The following is a 19732-nucleotide window of genomic DNA, read 5'->3' as shown; positions in this document are numbered from 1 at the left end:
AGTTTCCTCAGCTATTTAGTACAACTAAGTATAGCTAGAGCAATGCATCTTTAAATTTCCCTTCAAGGCTCCCCCTTTGGTCTATTCATAGACTGATGGGAAGCCTTGAAGGGAAATGTAAAGATGCTTTGCTCTAGCTATACTAAGTAAAGCTAGCACTCTGCTCCGTCCTCCCTCCTGCGCAGTTCCTGCTCTCCTCCCCACCCAATGCACCTATAGCACCCACCCATGCCATCACCCTGAAACATGCACCACAACCTGATAGCAGGGTGCTGTGGTTCTCCCGGGAGATGGCGTGGGTGGGTGCTATAAGTGCTGTGGGTGGGGAGGAGAGTGTGAGGATGGAGCAGAGTGCTAGCTTTACTTAGTATAGCTAGAGGTGCGGCGGACAGTGGCGTGTGTGGCAGTGGCCGGTGGAGATCTGCAATCAACTTAAGAGGATATTGGCATGGGACTTTTCTGAGGATATTGGCATGGGACATTTCCCAGGATATTAGCGTGGGAACATTTTTTTAAAGGTGAGTATACATGGTTAATTAAGACTATTAAAATACTTTTCTTGTGGTTATATTTTTATTTCATTTAACCCTTTATGGAAATAGGTAAGGGGTGCTATGTGCCCCTATACTCATTTCTCCTTGGGAGGGGGCCTATATCTATGGGTCCCCTTCTTAAAGGGGACTACCAGATGCCACCATGACCCCCCCCTCCCCCAAGGACATCATCAGCCCCCACCTCCTTGGCACCAGAGGTGGGGAAGAGCCCCTTGTGCATGGATTGGACAAGGGCTTTGAAGTAGAGGGGGAGACTTGGCCACTCCTCTCCCCCGGAGCCCCCCCATACCATGCGGTCTGGTATAGCTCAAGGTGCGAAGCTCCACTCGGCTGGGGCTCGGCATTCTGGCTGTCCCAGCCTGCATTGGGGACAAGGGGTTAAAGAGGCTCGGCGGGGACCTCACATTATAAATATATATATATATATATATATATATATATATATATATATATATATACACCCCTATACTAATTTCTCCTGGGTAGGGGGCTGGAATCTGGGGGTAGCCATTTACTTTGATGTAAAATGTTTTTTTTCTTGTTTTTTTTATTAAATGCGTTAAATGCGAACGGCGAACAGCCCAAGTTTGCCGGGAACTGTCCACCAGCGAACTGTTTGGGCCATCTCTAACCTCAACACAGCGTACTTCCCCACAAAAGAATTCATAAGCAAAATATGTAATTTTATCATTTAAACCACACTGGTCCTTTGCATCCTAATTATTTTTATTTCATAATAACATTTGAAATTAAGAAACATATGAATTTATAGGATGAGAATAAAGCATGTTTAAATACAAAAGTATATATATTTACTAAGATCTGCACATCAGTCCTGAAAGAGGGAAAATGGGGAAGGAAGAGGGATAGAGGGATTTGGTTCTGAAAGAGGGACTTTCAGCACTGAGAGAAGAGTGACATCAGCTCTTGAACATGGGGAGCAGATGAGTGAGCTCGCTACAGCGGACTTTCTATACTGGGGCACCACCTATATCTGGCTACAGGCTACCTATACTGGGCCACCACCTATACCTGGCTACCTATACTGGGGCTGGACAAAAGAGGCACAGGAAGAAAAGAGGGGGACAAAAGAGAACGGATAAAGGATAAGAACAGACCTACAAGTCCCTATCTCATTTGTTAGCCGGGGACTACCTGTATTTTGCTAGTATCTGGCCCCACCCACAACATGCCATGGTCACGCCCACTATTTGCCGCACACTTCGCGCACTGACACGGGGTTGGGGTGGCTAGTGGGCGTGCCCAGCAACCAGTAGGTGGGCCCAGCAACTAGTGGGTGGGCCCAGGGAGGGGGGGCCCAGGCCTGGTGATGCGTGAGGGGCCCCAAAATTTCTGATGGCTGCCCTGGGATCAGAGCTGGTGTACAGTGTGCACAGTATACAGTATAGACAGAAGCAGGAAGGGCAGCACAGAGCAATAATCAGACCTGATCTGCAAGCTACATGAGTAAAGCTGTCACACAGGGATACAGAGATATCAGAGCTGGTGTACAGTGAACATAGTATACAGTATAGACAGGAGCAGGAAGGACAGCACAGAGTAATAATCAGACCAGATCTACAAGTCAAGTGAGTAAAGAGGTCACACAGGGATGCAGAGATATCACAGCTGGTGTACAGTGTGTACAGTATAGACAGGAACAGGAAGGACAGCACAGAGCAAAAATCTGACCTGATCTACAAGTCATGTGAGTAAAGGTGTAACACAGGGATGCAGAGATATCAGAGGTAGTGTACAGTGTACACAGTATACAGTATAGAAAGGAACAGGAAGGGCAGGACAGAGCAATGATCAGACCAGATCTACAAGTGTTGTGAGTAAAGCTGTCACACAGGGATGCAGAGATATCAGAGCTAGTGTACAGTGTACACATTATACAGTATAGACAGGAACAGGAAGGACAGCGCAGAGTATTGATCAGACCTGATCTACAAGTCATGTGAGTAAAAGTGACACACAGGGATGCAGAGATCTCAGAGCTGGTGTACACAGTATACAGTATAGACAGGAACAGGAAGGACAGCACAGAGCAATGATCAGACCTGATCTACAAGTCACGTGAGTAGAGCAGTCACACAGGGATGCAGAGATATCACAGCTGGTGTACAGTGTACACAGTACAGACAGGAACAGGAAGAACAGCACAGAGCAATGATCAGACCTGATCTACAAGTCATGTGAGTCAGGGGCGTAGCAATAGGGGGTGCAGAGGTAGCCACCGTACCAGAGCTCTCTATTGGTCCTGTGCTGGTAATAATCACTTCTATAGATACTTTAAATAGTAGTGATCGCTAACAAACTGGTCCCCATCCCCTTCCTGCTCCTCTGACACTGTGGTCGTCCTTGGCAGGTTTTGGTGCACTGCATCAATTGTTAATGCATAGAGTGCTTGGGGGGGGGGGGGCATTGTAAAACCTGCATCGGGGCCCACAGCTTTTTAGCTACACCACTGATGTGAGTAGAGCTGTCACACAGGGATGCAGAGATATCAGAGGTGGTGTACAGTGTACACAGTATACAGTATAGACAGGAACAGGAAGGACAGCACAGAGCAATGATCAGACCTGATCTGCAAGCCATGTGAGTAAAGCTGTCACACAGGGATGCAGAGATATCACAGCTGGTGTATAGTGTACAAGGTATTCAGGCTGCCATGTAGAGGAGTGTCTGCATATCTCTTCAGGATATCAGAGTAGTAAAATGCATGATAATAACCTTCCATTATTGGTGTGTGTGTGTTGTTGGTGGTGGTGGAGGGGGATGGGGGGGGGGGGGGGGTCTAGATTTATGCATTTTTGCAAGTACACATAACCTTTAAGACACATCAACAATACTGACATTTCTGCAGCTAGTATAAGACAGCTGCAGGCCGGGTTTAGAGATTCCTCGGAGAGTCTGATGAAAGTTTGTCTCTGCAGTTTTTCTGTATCTGATTAAACAAGTATAGGATCCTTTCTTCCTCCCTCTGCTGATAGAACAGGGCTGAGATCTTCCGACACAGACGCTGGGCGTACGCCTCCAGTAATACCATTGCAAATAAAATGCAGTAGATGAAGCCAATGGTGACCACAGTGGAGTCCTCAGAGCGGCTGGGTGAATGTTGGCAGAGAGCGGGGAAAAACGTCACATCCAGCCTATGGCACCTCGTGTACTTCACAACATTGTGCCGAGCTGGAATCGGTAAATTCAGCAGGCGAAATGGATTCAGTATTTCCACCTGAATTAAAAAAAAAAGGCTTAATATTATGATAGGACACACATCATATTTCACCACAGCCATCACATTATACAGTACACGTCATATTACAGCATATAGCACACACTACACACATCGTATTACTGCATACAGCACAGCCACCACATTATACACATCATATTCATCATATTACAGTATACAGCACAGCCATCACATTACACAAATCATATTGCAGCATACAGCACAACCATCACACATTACACACACATCGGGCTTGATTCACAAAAGAGTGCTAACTGTTAGCACGACCATTTCTGCACTAATTTTCGCGCAATCGCAAATTTTTGCACGCAATCGTGAATTTTCACGCGAAATCATTATCGTTTTCGCATGAAAATTCACATTTGTGTGCAAAACCGTTTAATTGCTTGCGAAAATTCGTGATCGCGCGCAAACGCAAAAATTTGCACGAAAACGGCCGTGCTAACAGTTAGCACTCTTTTGTGAATTAAGCCCATCATATTACAGCATAGCCATCACATTACACAAATCATATTGCAGCATACAGCACAACCATCACACATTACACACATATTACAGCATAGCCATCACATTACACACATCATATTACAGCCTACAGCACAACCATCATATTACACACATCATATTACAGCATACAGCACAGCCATCACATTACACACATCATATTACAGCATAGCCATCACATTACACACATCATATTACAGCATACAGCACAACCATCACATTACACACATCATATTACAGCATACAGCACAGACATCACATTACACACATTATATTACAGCATACAGCACAGCCATCACATTACACACATCATATTACAGCATACAGCACAGCCATCACATTACACACATTATATTACAGCATACAGCACAGCCATCACATTACACACATCAAATTGCAGCATACAGCACAGCCATCACATTACACACATCATATTACAGTATACAGCACAGCCATCACATTACACACATCAAATTACAGCATACAGCACAGCCATCACATTACACACCATAGCTCCCAACTGTCCCTCTTTTCGCATTCCAAGCGACGGCAGGGTCCCCTCGTCACAGGTCTCGGCCTTCAATGCTGCCCACTGTGCTTCCGCCAATCAGGAAGCACAGTGGGCGGCATTGAAGGCGGAGACCTGTGACGAGGGGACGCTGTCAGCGCTTGGAACGGAAGTTAGAAGGTGAGTAATCCTCCACCCGCCCGCAGCGCCGCCGCCGCTATTCTGGAGGGGGAGAGAGCTGAAGGAGGGGACCCAGGTGAGGGAGGGGGGTTCTGGCCCCCCTCCCCGTCGCTGCCCCAACTGCCTCTCCTTGCAGCGACTCTTCCCTTCCTCGCTACCCGCACACAGCTACCCGCAACCCGACCCGCACCTTGCTACCCGCACCCGACCCCATCATCAATTCGGGTGCCCGAACCCGACCCGCATTTCGGGTAACCTGCGGGTACCCGACCCGCTGCAGGCCTCTAGTATAGAGTGCTTGGGGGGCCCCATTTAAAACTTCCCCCGGGGCCCATAGCTCCCTAGCTACGCCACTGCTTGACACAAGTGTCTTGCAGCGATCTACGGGTATCTTAGCCCATTCTTCATGGGCAAAAGCCTCCAGTTCAGTCACATTCTTAGGCTTGCGCGCTGCAACTGCTTTCTTTAAAGAGAACCCGAGGTGTGTTTAAAGAATGTTATCTGCATACAGAGGCTGGATCTGCCTATACAGCCCAGCCTCTGTTGCTATCCCAAACCCCACTAAGGTCCCCCTGCACTCTGCAATCCCTCACAAATCACAGCCGTGCTGTGAGGCTGTGTTTACATCTGTAGTATCAGTCTCAGCTGCTCCCTCGCCCTCCCTCGCCAATCAGCAGGGAGGGAAGGGATGCAGGCGGGGACTGGAATTCTGCAGGAGGCGGGGAGAGCAGCAGACTGACACTATAGAGATAAACACAGCCAGCTCTGACAAGCTGTTTGTCAGCAGCGTGGCTGTGATTTATGAGGGATTGCAGAGTGCAGGGGGACCTTAGGGGGGTTTGGGATAGCAACAGAGGCTGGGCTGTATAGGCAGATCCAGCCTCTGTATGTAGATAACATTCTTCAAACCCACCTCGGGTTCTCTTTACGTTCCACCAGAGGTTCTCAATCGGATTTAAGTCTGGTGACTGCGATGGCCACTCCAAAATGTTCCAGCCTTTAATCTGCAACCATGCTCTAGTGGACTTGGAGGTATGCTTAGGATCATTGTCCTGTTGAAAGGTCCAATGTCTCCCAAGCCTCAGGTTTGTGACGGACTGCATCACATTTTCATCCAATATCTCCTGGTACTGAAGGGAATTCATGGTACCTTGCACACGCTGAAGCTTCCCTGGCCTGTACCTGCAAAAGCAGAACAGCCCCAAAGCATTATTGACCCCCCCCCCCCCCCCGCCATGCTTCACAGTAGGCGAGGGTTCCGATTGTACCAACCCCCTGCAGAGTACAGCGACGACCCCGTGTTTATGGAAAAGTGGAACACTGCTCATCTGAATCATGCTAAAGTTCTTTCAGAACTGGCATTAGAAAGATCAGAACAAGAACACGAGAAAGTGGTCACAGAGATTGACGACTTGAAAGATCGGTTGTCTGCAGTAGCTACAGGGGATAAGGCGAAGGAAGTTGAGAGTAAGATTGAGAGGAGATTGATACCCATCCAGAGAGAGGTCAAGGAGAGAAAGCTCAACAAATATCTTCGAGACCAGGAAGATTTCAAAACGGGCCATATATTTGATTGGGCACGCTCTGAGCCCAAACCTAAAAACACATTTAAAAGGAGAAAACCACGTAGACCAAAGAAAAAAGGCTACTGGACCTCTGACTCTGGATCAGAGTCCGAGGTTAAGAGAAAAGGGAAACAATCTAAGGTATCCCCTTTGGGAAGAAAAAAACAAGGAGAGGGAGGAGAAGAAAACGAGGAATCATGTGCAAAGAAAGTGTCCTGGAAGGGGATGCCCCAAGAGGGATTTGCTTAGATCGAGCCCCGGAGTCAAACCAACTACAGGTGTTGAATCTATCGGGAGTAGAGTTGTCAGACCCTTGTATTAAGTTCTTGCAAAGTTGCAAAAGGGACTGAATTTTGCTACTACCACAGCCTTTGATTTCACTAGGTTTGAAATAGACCTTTACAAAAATGTTTGGAAGATCAACCTTTATAGGATGTTTGGGGGTAATCCCATGGAATCAATTCAACCAAAGATAGGGCCATTAGGCTTTTTACCAAGTCTGTCCTTCTAAGACAGCGTTGCTATAAGTGAACTACAGTCCTTACTTGCCGAAAATTATGACTCCATGAATGCCAACTTTAAACAGGCCAAATTCAAGGCATGTAGATCAGTTAACCCATTCCCTCCCTTGTCGGGCTCTGCTTTAGACATATTCCAGAAACAAGTTCTCAAAGAATCTAGGGCTTTAATTTACCCACAGGTAGAGAGAAATCTCTCACCGAGCGAATGGAAAGCCATAAAATGGTTAAAATCCCGTCCAGATCTCACAGTTAAAAAGGCCGACAAGGGAGGAAATATAGTAGTCCTGTAAACACAACATTATATTAGGAAAGCTATGAGACAGTTAGAAGATTCCACTACCTATGTTAAATTATCTGCAGACCCTACCTCTACCTTTCAGAAAAAATTGAGGAATTTGTTACGTGGAGGGGCGATGTCAGACTTCTTGGAAAAAAAATTGGGAGACGATTTATTCCCTGAGTATCCAAGGAGGCCTGTAATTTACTTCCTGCCTAAGGTCCATAAGACCCTGGTGGATCCCCCTGGCCGGCCCATTGTCTCCGGGAGGGGCTCCATAACAGAACCCCTCTCAAAGTACCTGGACCATGCCCTTAGACCTCTGCTGTCCTTTGTTCCATCGTATCTGAAGGACACAACACATGTCCTCAGAATGGTTGAACAAGTCAAATGGCACAAAGGGGAGTCCGGTCAGTCCAAGAGATGCTATTGGCCAGCAATCCGTTCTGGGGCATAATGCGTTCAAATTTGGTGATGTCTGGTACAGACAAATATCAGGGATGGCAATGGGGACAGCAGTTGCCCCCACGTTTGCCAATATCTTTTTGGCTAAGTGGGAGGAGACATACATCTATGGGGATAGTAATCCCTATAGATGCGATCTGAGAGCATGGTCCAGGTACGTTGACGATGTGCTGGTCATTTGGGGTTCCACCAGGGACCGTTTTAACTCTTTTATGGAATATTTGGACAAAAATGACAGAAATATGCTGTTTACAGGAGAATTGGGTGGAGATATGGTCAATTTTCTTGACCTCACCTTGGAGGTACATGATGGTGAGTTGATCTCTCGGGGACATAGGAAGGCGACAGCTACAAACTCGGTTCTACATCACCAGAGTTACCATCCCTCCCATGTTAATGCAGCAATTCGGTATAGCCAGTCTCTTACACTGAGAAGGAACAATTCTAGGGATCTGGATTTTGAGTCTCAGGCAGTGGAGATGACCAACAGATTTGTTAAGAGGGGTTACAATATACATGAATTGGAGTCAGCTTTGGATAAGGCTAGAAGAATGAAAAGAGATAGCCTTCTTGAGGAGAAAATAGCAGAGCAAGAGGATAGGTTTGTGATGACATTTGATTTCACACCCATGGCTGATAGGGTTAAGGAAATCATAAATAAAAATTGGTATATTTTACAGCAGGACTGTGGATTTGGTTCTAGAGTCCACAGTCCTCCAATGCTAGCGTCTAGAAGGGGCCATACATTGGGGTCCTTTGTAACTAGAAGTGAGTTTGTAAAACCACAAACTAAAACCTGGTTAGGCACGAAAAGAGTGCAGGGCTGCTTTCCATGTGGACATTGTCCCACATGTGATCACATCAAAAAAACTAAGAATGTGAGATTGGGCCACATCAATTTTCAAATTAAGGATTTCATAACCTGTAGAACTGAGTTTGTAGTATACGCCCTCCTATGTCCCTGTTTATTTTTCTATATAGGTAAAACTACCCGCCCAATGAGGGAACAGTTAGTAGAACACATCAGGTTTATTAGGAAGGGCAAAGGTGGAGTCCCAAGACTTGTGGAACACTTTAAAGAGGTGCATCAGTGTGACCCTACACAGTTGAAGATGGTGGGACTGTTCTCTGTAGTAACCCCGAGAAGGGGGGGAGATAGAGAGAAACTGCTTTCTCAAAAGGAATCGACCTGGATCTCGAGGACTGACGCAATGGGCCCATTAGGGTTCAATGACAGAAATGAACTTAGTGTTTTTCTGCAAAAATATAGTATGGTCTAATATTAGGATGTTTGTAGCTTGTATTCTCCTTGCCTGTATCTGGTTTTGGGGTGTCACTCTCTGGTGTATCTCTCTCTAGTCCTTTTAAAGTACAATTAACCCTAATATATGCGCAAATTCCTTTACCTTGGTTATGGGATCTTTCCCTTTAAGTGATGCATTGATGTCTCTACATTCAAGGTTCCCCCTGGCCATCCTGCTTTGTGCGGTCTGGATATTACGCAGCATAACTAGGAAACTAGTAGGTTGCCATGACTGCGATGCTTGAATAGCGCCGCGGAGCGTGGTGACGTGACCAAGGTTGCCACCAGCGTGAGGCTGCGCTCAGTGATGATGCGTGCCTACGCTGGAGGACTTGGGCTTGCCATTGGCTTGAGAGGACATAGTGGGCGTGTGCAATATGGCGTACTTTAAGCACTCACTCGGTCTGCGGCATTTAAGCCTTATCACCACCGCGGAGAGCAGCGGTCCAAGAGGAAGCTACTTTAGCGAAACAATTGTCGACCGGACAGGTCTCTGTGGGTGGTATTATCCGATGGAATGGTGATGTATTGCGATTGGATACATTTTACTGTACAACATTGTCCTTTGTATTGCAAACCTGGCTATTAAATGTGGCAGTTTAACACCAGCTGGTGCCCATGTGAGGATATTGCTTTTGTTGACGTGTTCTTTTCTTCATAGGCCTTGTTTTCCACCTCCAAACATAGCGTTGATCCATGGGCCCAAACAGTTCTAATTTTGTTTCATCAGTCCACAGAACACTATCCCAAAACTTTTGTGGTTTGTCCACATGACTTTTGGCATACTGCAGTCGACTCTTCTTATTCTTTGGAGACAGCAAGGGGGTGCGCCTAGGAGTTCTGGCATGGAGGTCTTCATTACACAGTGTGCGCCTTATTGTCTGAGCTGAAACTTCATTACCCGCATCTGACAAATCTTTTTTCAGTTCCTCAGCAGTCACACGGGGACTTTTCTCCACAAATTAGTACATCGGCAGCCATTTTCTTGTAGCACTACAGAGGGAGAGGAGGCGGGGAGAAGCACAGAAAACGCCTGTGACGCAGGAGAGGAGGCATAGAGGTAGCAGCCGCCAGCTCAGAAGGTTACACGAGCGGCGGCCACGGGAGCAGAGGGAGGAGCAGGCTGGGGCAGCTATACTACCTTCGCTGGGGCAGCTGTACTACCTACACTAGGACAGCTTGTACTACCTACACTGGGGCAGCTGGACTACCTACACTGGGGCGGGCAGGCAGCTCTACTACCTACACTGGGACAGCTCTACTACCTACGCTGGGGCAGCTCTACTACCTATGCTGGCAGGGCCGAGCCTGGGCAGGTGCTGCGGGTGCAAGGCACCCAGGCGCCTGCCTCAGAGAGGCGCCGCCCGGCCGCCGCTCTGCTATTGTGGCCGAAGCTTGCTCGCCCCCTCTAGCCGCCGGCGCCGCCGCGTCAGACCTCGATCAGGCGGGTGGGCGCTAGGACCTAGCACGCCGCACTGATATGCGGAAGTGACATCACTTCCGCATATAGAGCGGGTGTGTCCAGCGCCCTCTCACTGGTCGGGTCGCCCGCTGATTGAGGTCTGAAGCTGCGGAAAGGTGAGGGGGGAGCGGCGGCGGCGGCTAGAGGGAGCGGAGCGGAGCGCTCCTGTCACTAACTACCTAAACAGGGACCCTTTACCCCCTGGCTACCTAGACTGGGCACATATACCCCCCTGGCTACCTAGACTGGGCACATATACCCCCCTGGCTACCTAGACTGGGCACATGGCTACCTAGACTGGGCACATATACCCCCCTGGCTACCTAGACTGGGCACATGGCTACCTAGACTGGGCACATATACCCCCCTGGCTACCTAGACTGGGCACATATACCCCCCTGGCTACCTAGACTGGGCACATATACCCCCCTGGCTACCTAGACTGGGCACATAGCTACCTAGACTGGGCACATATACCCCCCTGGCTACCTAGACTGGGCACATGGCTACCTAGACTGGGCACATATACCCCCCTGGCTACCTAGACTGGGCACATATACCCCCCTGGCTACCTAGACTGGGCACATGGCTACCTAGACTGGGCACATATACCCCCCTGGCTACCTAGACTGGGCACATATACCCCCCTGGCTACCTAGACTGGGCACATATACCCCCTGGCTACCTAGACTGGGCACATATACCCCCTGGCTACCTAGACTGGGCACATATACCCCCTGGCTACCTAGACTGGGCACATATACCTCCTGGCTACATATTCTGGGCACATATACCACCTGGCTACATATGCTGGGCACATATACCCCCTGGCTACATATGCTGGGCAGATATACCCCCTGGCTACATATGCTGGGCACATATACCCCCTGGCTACATATGCTGGGCAGATATACCCCCTGGCTACATATGCTGGGCACATATACCCCCTGGCTACATATGCTGGGCACATATACCCCCTGGCTACATATGCTGGGTACATATACCCCCTGGTTACATATGCTGGGCACATATACCCCCTGGCTACATATGCTGGGCACATATACCCCCTGGCTACATATGCTGGGCACATATACCCCTGCCTTCATATGCTGGGACATATACCCCTGCCTACATATACTGGGGACATATACCCCTGCCTACATATACTGGGGACATATACCGCTGCCTACATATACTGGGGACATATACCCCTGCCTACATATACTGGGGACATATACCCCTGCCTACATATACTGGGGACATATACCCCTGCCTACATATACTGGGGACATATACCCCTGCCTACATATACTGGGGACATATACCCCTGCCTACATATACTGGGGACATATATCCCTGGCTATATATTCTGGGGACACTGGCTGTTTGTCATTATGTGCATTTACTGGTGAAAATCTGTCTCTTATTATGTGCATTTGCTGGTGAAAAGCTGTCTCTTCTGTGCATTTGCTGGTGAAAAGCTGTGTCTTCTGTGCATTTGCTGGTGAAAAGCTGTCTCTTCTGTGCATTTGCTGGTGAAAAGCTGTCTCTTCTGTGCATTTGCTGGTGAAAAGCGGTCTCTTGCTATGTGCATTTACTGGTGAAAAGCGGTCTCTTGTTATGTGCATTTACATGGGGAAAAGCGGTCTCTTGTTATGTGCATTTACATGGGGAAAAGCGGTCTCTTGTTATGTGCATTTACATGGGGAAAAGCGGTCTCTTATGTGCATTTACTGGTGAAAAGCGGTCTCTTGTTATGTGCATTTACATGGGGAAAAGCTGTCTCTTATGTGCATTTAGTGGGGGAATTTTGTCAGTAAAAATAACGTGAAAGGGTGGCAACACTGGCAGGCTGCGTGGCACAATGGGAAAGATACAGGCAGCCCACCTTGGGCTTGGCAGGGGGGAGGAGCCGACGTCAGCGAGCGAGAGTAGGGTGGCCGCAGGCAGCCATAAATACGCAGTGTGTGACTGCGTCGCACTCGCAGAGCCTCTCAGCCTGAGTCAGTCCAGAGACTAGCAGACTCGCAGGAAGCCAAAGCCAGCCAGGAGCAAGCCCATGGAAGAGGGGTAGGAATGGGGTATCACATGCATGCGTAAAGAGGTGGAAGGTGTGGGTGTGATTAGGCAGGACATGGGTGTGGTTATGTGGTTGGGCGCGGTTAATTTAACCACTCCCATAGGCGCCAGAGGAAATCTTGCACCCAGGTGCCAGGCACCCCAGGCTCACCCCTGTATGCTGGGCAAGCTCTACTACCTATCCTGGGCAAGCTGTACTACCTATGCTAGGGCAGCTGTACTACCTATCCTGGGGCAGCTGTACTACCTACGCTGGGGCAGCTATACTACCTATGCTGGGGCAGCTGTAATACCCATACTGGGGCAGCTATATTACCTATACTGGGGCAGCTATACTACCTATGCTGGGGCAGCTATACTACCCATACTGGGGCAGCTATACTACCCATACTGGGGCAGCTATGCTACCTATGCTGGGGCAGCTATGCTACCTATGCTGGGGCAGCTATACTACCTATGCTGGGGCAGCTACATTACTTATACTGTAGCAACTTCATTACATATACAAGCCCACTTTCCAGTGCATAGACATGCCCCTTTTGGCAACACCCCCTGTTCTTTTTCGGCGTTCGCTTTGTGCGCTGCAAGTTCAAAGCTACCCCTAAAAAAGATCCAGCACCTGCATAGCACCCCCTAAAAAATTACCTGGAGCCGCCCCTGCACACATCATATTACAGCATACAGAGAGCCATCAAATTACACATGTATACAGCACAGCCATCACATTACACACATCATATTACAGCACTAGACACCAGGGAACTGTATAGGAGAGTGGAGGGGGTAGACTAGACACCAGGGAACTGCATAGGGGATGGAGGAGGACACTAGACATCAAAAAACTGTATAGGGGAGGGAGGGCCACTTGGCACCAGGGAAAAGTATAGGAGAGGGAGGGGCCACTAAACACTAGGCAATTGTATAGGTGTGGGGTAGGCACTTTAAACCAGGGAACTCTATATAAAGAGGTCCACTAGACACCAGGGAACTGTATGGGGTGAAGGGGGATCACTAGACACCAGGGAACTGTGAAGGGGGGGGGCACTGCACACCAGGGAACTGTGTTGAGGGGAGGGGCACTAGACATCAGGGAAAACTGTATAGGGAGGGGGCACTAAACAGTAGGAAACTATATAGGGGAGGGAAGGGGGCTATATTAGCTCTGGGGCCCTCTACAATCGCAGAGGCTGCTCGTCTCTAGTTACACCCCTGGTGTCTTTGCTATGTATAGTTCAGACTTGGAGTGCCAAATTGAGGAGGGAGGGGACTAATAGACACCAGGCACTGTTTAGTGCAGGGAGGGGGCACCAGGGAACTGTATAGGAGAGGGAGGGTCACCAGACAACAGAGAATTGTATAAAGTAGAGAGGGGACCACTAGAAATCAGGGAACTGTATAGGGGAGGGGGCCACTAGACACCAGGGAACTGTATAGGGGAGGGTGGGGGCCACTAGACACCAGGGAACTGTATAGGGGAGGGAGGGGGTGGATATGCTGCAGAACACAGAGCACACCGAGGGTTGCTGAAGAGTCACTTAGGATTTAGACACACTAGAAGTGCTTTTCTGAGGGATTTTTGGCCATCAGAGCTTTCTGAGAGCTTTTTTTTAAAAAAACGCTTCATTTGACTTACATTAAAATTGTGGTAAAATCGTGTGATTTTACCACAGTCGCAATTTTACCGTGATTTTAATGTAAGTCAATGCAAGCATTTTTTAAAAAGCTCTCAGGAAGCTCTGATGGCCAAAAATCCCTCAGAAAAGAGTTTACAGTGTGCCTGAGCTGTAGGTAGAAGTCTCATGCATGTACTGAGAGATAGCAGATTTCTTCTATAGGGAAGGAGTTGGTAAACACACACATCTTGGTGTAGGGATTTGTATGTTTGCCTCTATCCCATAATGCCTAGCAAGGCGCACATATTAAAACGTTGCCGGTGAGTTGGGTGCAGGGCGAGCACCCTACTGCTGCTCAAGTCCCAGGCGGTGTAAAATACTATTCCCCCTGAGTCGTGGCAATTTTGGGTGCGCGCTACAGCATTAGTGGTACAGCGGCGCCCAGCTCAGGCGCTCATTAGTGGTAGAGCGCGCTTGCGGTCACTTCCTGCTTCTGGTATGAGGAAGCGTAATGTAAAAATAGGCTTCCATGCATGTGCGCTGCCAAGTCGCAATGCCGACGCCGTTAAAGGACCCTGCGTTACTATAGACTAATGAGTTCCCGGCCCGACGCAGATCGTCGCAGGTCGCCACGGGTTTCCGCATGGTAAGGTAGTTCTGCACTAGCGTTAAATTGGCCACTTCGGAGCAGCGTCCCACAGCGTGGGAAGTATGAACTTGCCCATAGTCCTTCATTAGGTTGCGGTAGCAGTATGGCAATTAGCAGCAACACACTGTGCCAGTGTGAAAGGCCCCTGAAAATATGGTCAGCTGGGGTGGAATGACCAATGGGGATAAAATCCTCAGGGGAGCCTTTAGGCATAGGCAGTACAGGCCATTGCCTGGAGTGCAATTGGTCCTGGGGGCGCCATGTTGCTGGATTAAGCCCTGCCCCCAAATGAAGCCCTGTCCCTGGACTAAGCCCCACCCCGTGGGTGTTCTATTACTTGCTTCTGCTGCATCTGCTTAGCGTAAGTTGCAGGCAGCTGCCACCTCTGTGCCTTGTACTTCCTTCTTTCCCCTTTTGTGCCTCCTTCTGTCCCTTTTGTGGTTCCTGTCTGACCCCGTTTGTCCTGTCTTCCTTTATGCCTCCTTCTGTCTGTCCTTCTGTCTTCTGTCTGTCCTTCTGTCTGTCCTTCTGTTATGTGCCTCTTTAGTCCCCATGTGCCACCTCTGTCCCCCTGTGCCTCCTTCTGTGCCTCTGTCTGTCCCCCTTTTCTAGTGGTACGCTGCTGAATTACAATTATTTTCTGGTGAAACGCTGCTGCATTATGATTATTTTTTAGTGAAACGCTGCAGCACTAGTATTACCTTCATGGGGGGGGGGGGGGGGGGGCACGGGAGGGGGGGGGGTCTGCTGGGGGTGGGGGGTGCTCGGGGGAATGACGACAAGTTTTCTTGTCTGGAGTGACAAAATGGCTAGAGGCACCCCTGCTTGGTATAAATCAAAAGTAGAGATGGGCCGAACCTCCGATTTTAGGTTCGCGAACTTCCGCGGAAGGTTCGGTTCGCGGTAAAGTTCGCGAACCGCAATAGACTTCAATGGGGATGCAAACTTTGAAAAAAAAAATAATTATGCTGGCCACAAAAGTGATGGAAAAGATGTTTCAAGGGGTCTAACACCTGGAGGGGGCATGGCGGAGTGGGATACACGCCAAAAGTCCCCAGGAAAAATCTGGATTTGACGCAAAGCAGCGTTTTAAGGGCAGAAATCACATTAAATGCTAAATGACAGGCCTAAAGTGCTTTAAAACATCTTGCATGTGTATACATCAATCAGGTAGTGTAATTAAGGTACTGCTTCACACTGACACACCAAACTCACCGTGTAACGCACCGCAAACAGCTGTACAGTACAGTGGCGGGTTCACTGAACAGAACAGGTATACAGTGGCGGGTTCACAGAACAGGTATGCAGTGGCAGGTTCACTGAACACAACAGGTATGCAGTGGCGGGTTCACTAAACAGGTATACAGTGGCGGGTCCACTGAACAGAACAGGTATGCAGTGGCGGGTTCACTGAACACAACAGGTATGCAGTGGCGGGTTCACTGAACAGGTATACAGTGGCGGGTTCATTGAACAGAACAGGTATGCAGTGGCGGGTTCACTGAACACAACAGGTATGCAGTGGCGGGTTCACTGAACAGGTATACAGTGGCGGGTTCACTGAACAGAACAGGTATACAGTGGCGGGTTCACTGCACACAACAGGTATGCAGTGGTGGGTTCACTGAACAGGTATGCAGTGGTGGGTTCACAGAACAGGTATGCAGTGGTGGGTTCACAGAACAGGTATGCAGTGGTGGGTTCACAGAACAGGTATGCAGTGGTGGGTTCACAGAACAGGTATGCAGTGGCGGGTTCACAGAACAGGTATGCAGTGGTGGGTTCACTGAACAGGTATGCAGTGGTGGGTTCACTGAACAGGTATGCAGTGGTGGGTTCACAGTACAGGTATGCAGTGGTGGGTTCACAGAACAGGTATGCAGTGGTGGGTTCACTGAACAGGTATGCAGTGGTGGGTTCACAGTACAGGTATGCAGTGGTGGGTTCACAGAACAGGTATTACAGCCAGGGAGACAAGCTAAGCCTAACTAATCTTTCCCTATGAGAGGAGTCTGCAGCAGCTCGCCCTACTCTCACTAACGCAGGCACACGAGTGACCGTAATGGCCGCCGCTGCCTGCCTTATATAAGGGGGGGTGGGGCTCCAGGGGCTAGTGTAGCCTAATTGGCTACACTGGGCCTGCTGACTGTGATGTAGAGGGTCAAAGTTGACCCTCATAGTGTATTGTGGGGCGAACCGAACTTCCGGAAACGTTCGCCTGCGGGAGGCGAACGCGAACCACCGAAGTTCGCCGGGAACCGTTCGCCGGCGAACCGTTCGGCCCATCTCTAATCAAAAGTTCAGGAGTTCTGGTTCACAATGAGCTTGCTGGGGAATCTGTTACTCTCGGTGTCCCCTAGTGGCAGACCATTTTTATGAAATTCAGTCCCAGTTTGCTGGATATCTTTTTCCAACAACAGTAAAGAAACCCAATCTCTTTGTGCAGGCTGCATTTGGAAAACTAAGGCTGTTTTAGGTACAAAGTGATGGCTATTATGCTGCAAGGACGTCACATCAGTCTTATTCTGTATCATCAGTAGCATGGGTGACCGTTATATAACGTTAGATGTAATCTCATATACTTACATCTGCTGTGTATTCCAGATCAAACATGACTTGTAGAGCTGGCAATCTCTCTGCCCATTGGCTGACTAATAGGGCAAACTGAAAAACGATGTGATCCGTGAGGATTATCAGCGTCGTCAGCAGGACAAATAGCAAAATCACCACACAACGAAACAGGCACTTGCCAAACTCTTTCCTCGACATCTTGAAACCTGTCGACTTTATCAGTTTGAATGAGGAGACATCAGGCAAGTCGGACATTTTATTCTTCTCGGCCATCTGTACTAGTTGACTTGTTATGTACTTGTTGTCAAACTGGATGTCCGTTAAATAGTTCCACAGGTACCATGTAGCACTGAACAGAATATAAGCAATAAAAAATCCAGCCATAACCCGATTGCCGATAAGCATGATGGCCTTAGAAATACATTCCACAGTTTCAAACTCATCCTTCAACTTGTTCCCAGCTTGGCCTATTGTACTGGCTATCTCCGTTGAGTTTATTTGGGCACAAATATTGACCTCTGGAACTGATTTTAAATTGAATGACTTAATGACACGAGTGGTCTCTGCCACCAGGTAATTCACATCATAAGCAAGCTCTCGAAAGGTTTCAGTAGAATTTAACACCTGCTCTGTGGAGTGTTGAGAAATGCATCGAAAAATGTGAAAAATAGCTTTGAGGTTTTTCAGGATGTTGGGAATGATGTTCAGAGCTATGATCATGAAACAGGTGGACAGCAATAGCCGAGATCCTTGCCTTGTGCTTAGCGTTGGTATTATGATGGTCAACATGCAACGAATGGGATGAATGAGGATAAGGATGCCACATACAAGACAAGCAAACATGGTGGACAGTATGAGGGCCGTTAGGAAATCATACTGTAGAGAGTGAAACATCCAGAGGTAAAGCAGCGTTCCCGCCGCAGAGGACATGCTGAAGCAGGTCACAAGTAACAGAAAAGTTTGCCGGTAAGTTTCTGGAACAGGGGTGGAATATGCAGTTAAAATCTCCAGTGCAAAGTCATACATTTTTGGAAATGTGTCAGCTTGAAGTCTTGTCCAACATGGTGACCTATAAGACATAAATGCACACATATTAGGGAGATCTTCTCCATTCAGGAGCATTCCCATTGGTCTGTTAATAGACCAATGGGGATCCCTGGAGGGATAGTTACAAATGCTTTGGTGTACTCAGTATAGGTAGTCAGCCAATGCCAGGGTTCAGAGCCAGTGCGGGTAGTCAGCCAATGCCAGGGATCAGAGTCAGTGCGGGTATTCAGCCAATGCCAGGGATCAGAACCAGTGCGGGTAGTCAGCCAATGCCAGGGATCAGAGTCAGTGCGGGTATTCAGCCAATGCCAGGGATCAGAACCAGTGCGGGTAGCCAGCCAATGGCAGGGATCAGAGTCAGTGCGGGTAGTCAGCCAATGCCAGGGATCAGAGCCAGTGCGGGTAGTCAGCCAATGCCAGGGATCAGAGCCAGTGCGGGTAGCCAGCCAATGCCAGGGATCAGAGCCAGTGCGGGTAGCCAGCCAATGCCAGGGATCAGAGCCAGTGCGGGTAGCCAGCCAATGCCAGGGATCAGAGTCAGTGCGGGTAGTCAGCCAATGCCAGGGATCAGAGTCAGTGCGGGTAGTCAGCCAATGCCAGGGATCAGAACCAGTGCGGGTAGCCAGCCAATGCCAGGGATCAGAGTCAGTGCGGGTAGTCAGCCAATGCCAGGGATCAGAGTCAGTGCGGGTAGTCAGCCAATGCCAGGGATCAGAACCAGTGCGGGTAGCCAGCCAATGCCAGGGATCAGAGTCAGTGCGGGTAGTCAGCCAATGCCAGGGATCAGAGCCAGTGCGGGTAGTCAGCCAATGCCAGGGATCAGAGTCAGTGCGGGTAGTCAGCCAATGCCAGGAGGTCAGAGACAGTACGGGTAGTCAGCCAATGCCAGGAGACGGTACACAGAGTTCAGGATCAAACAAGAGTCAAGGAACAAGGAGCAGGAACTACTGCTTGTGAATCTCCAACCATCTGTATACTGTATATTCATTAAAGGACAATTGAAGTGAGAAGAATGTGGAGGCTGCCATATTTATTTCCTTTTAAACAATACCAGTTACCTGGCAGCCCTGCTGATCTATCTGGCTGCATTAGTGTCTGAATCACACCAGAAACTAGCATGTGGCTAATCTGCTCAAATCTGACAATAATGTCACACACCTGATCTGCATATGCTT

General features: G+C 48.8%; 1 protein-coding gene across 2 annotated transcripts; it reads right to left on the bottom strand.

Annotated features, from left to right (window-relative positions):
• Positions 1 to 1333: 1333 nt before the first annotated feature.
• On the bottom strand, positions 1334 to 18563 carry OCSTAMP (osteoclast stimulatory transmembrane protein). Of its 2 annotated transcripts, XR_011025473.1 has the most exons (3): positions 17526 to 18563; positions 1564 to 3792; positions 1334 to 1525 (listed from the first exon to the last, which is right to left on the bottom strand). XR_011025473.1 is itself a non-coding variant. In XM_068264607.1 (2 exons), exons 1-2 carry the CDS (start codon positions 18534 to 18536, stop codon positions 3451 to 3453), a joined length of 1353 nt encoding a protein of 450 aa, XP_068120708.1. In that variant the 5' UTR covers positions 18537 to 18563; the 3' UTR covers positions 1334 to 3450. The 2 variants fall into 2 exon arrangements, 1 of the variants encoding a protein (XP_068120708.1); XM_068264607.1 differs by having other exon boundaries at positions 1334 to 3792.
• Between the last annotated feature and the right edge of the window lie 1169 nt (positions 18564 to 19732).

Source organism: Hyperolius riggenbachi, chromosome 12 (genome assembly GCF_040937935.1).
Source record: "Hyperolius riggenbachi isolate aHypRig1 chromosome 12, aHypRig1.pri, whole genome shotgun sequence".
NCBI classification, from domain to species: domain Eukaryota; kingdom Metazoa; phylum Chordata; class Amphibia; order Anura; family Hyperoliidae; genus Hyperolius; species Hyperolius riggenbachi.
This window is presented reverse-complemented; position numbering and strand designations above follow the sequence as displayed.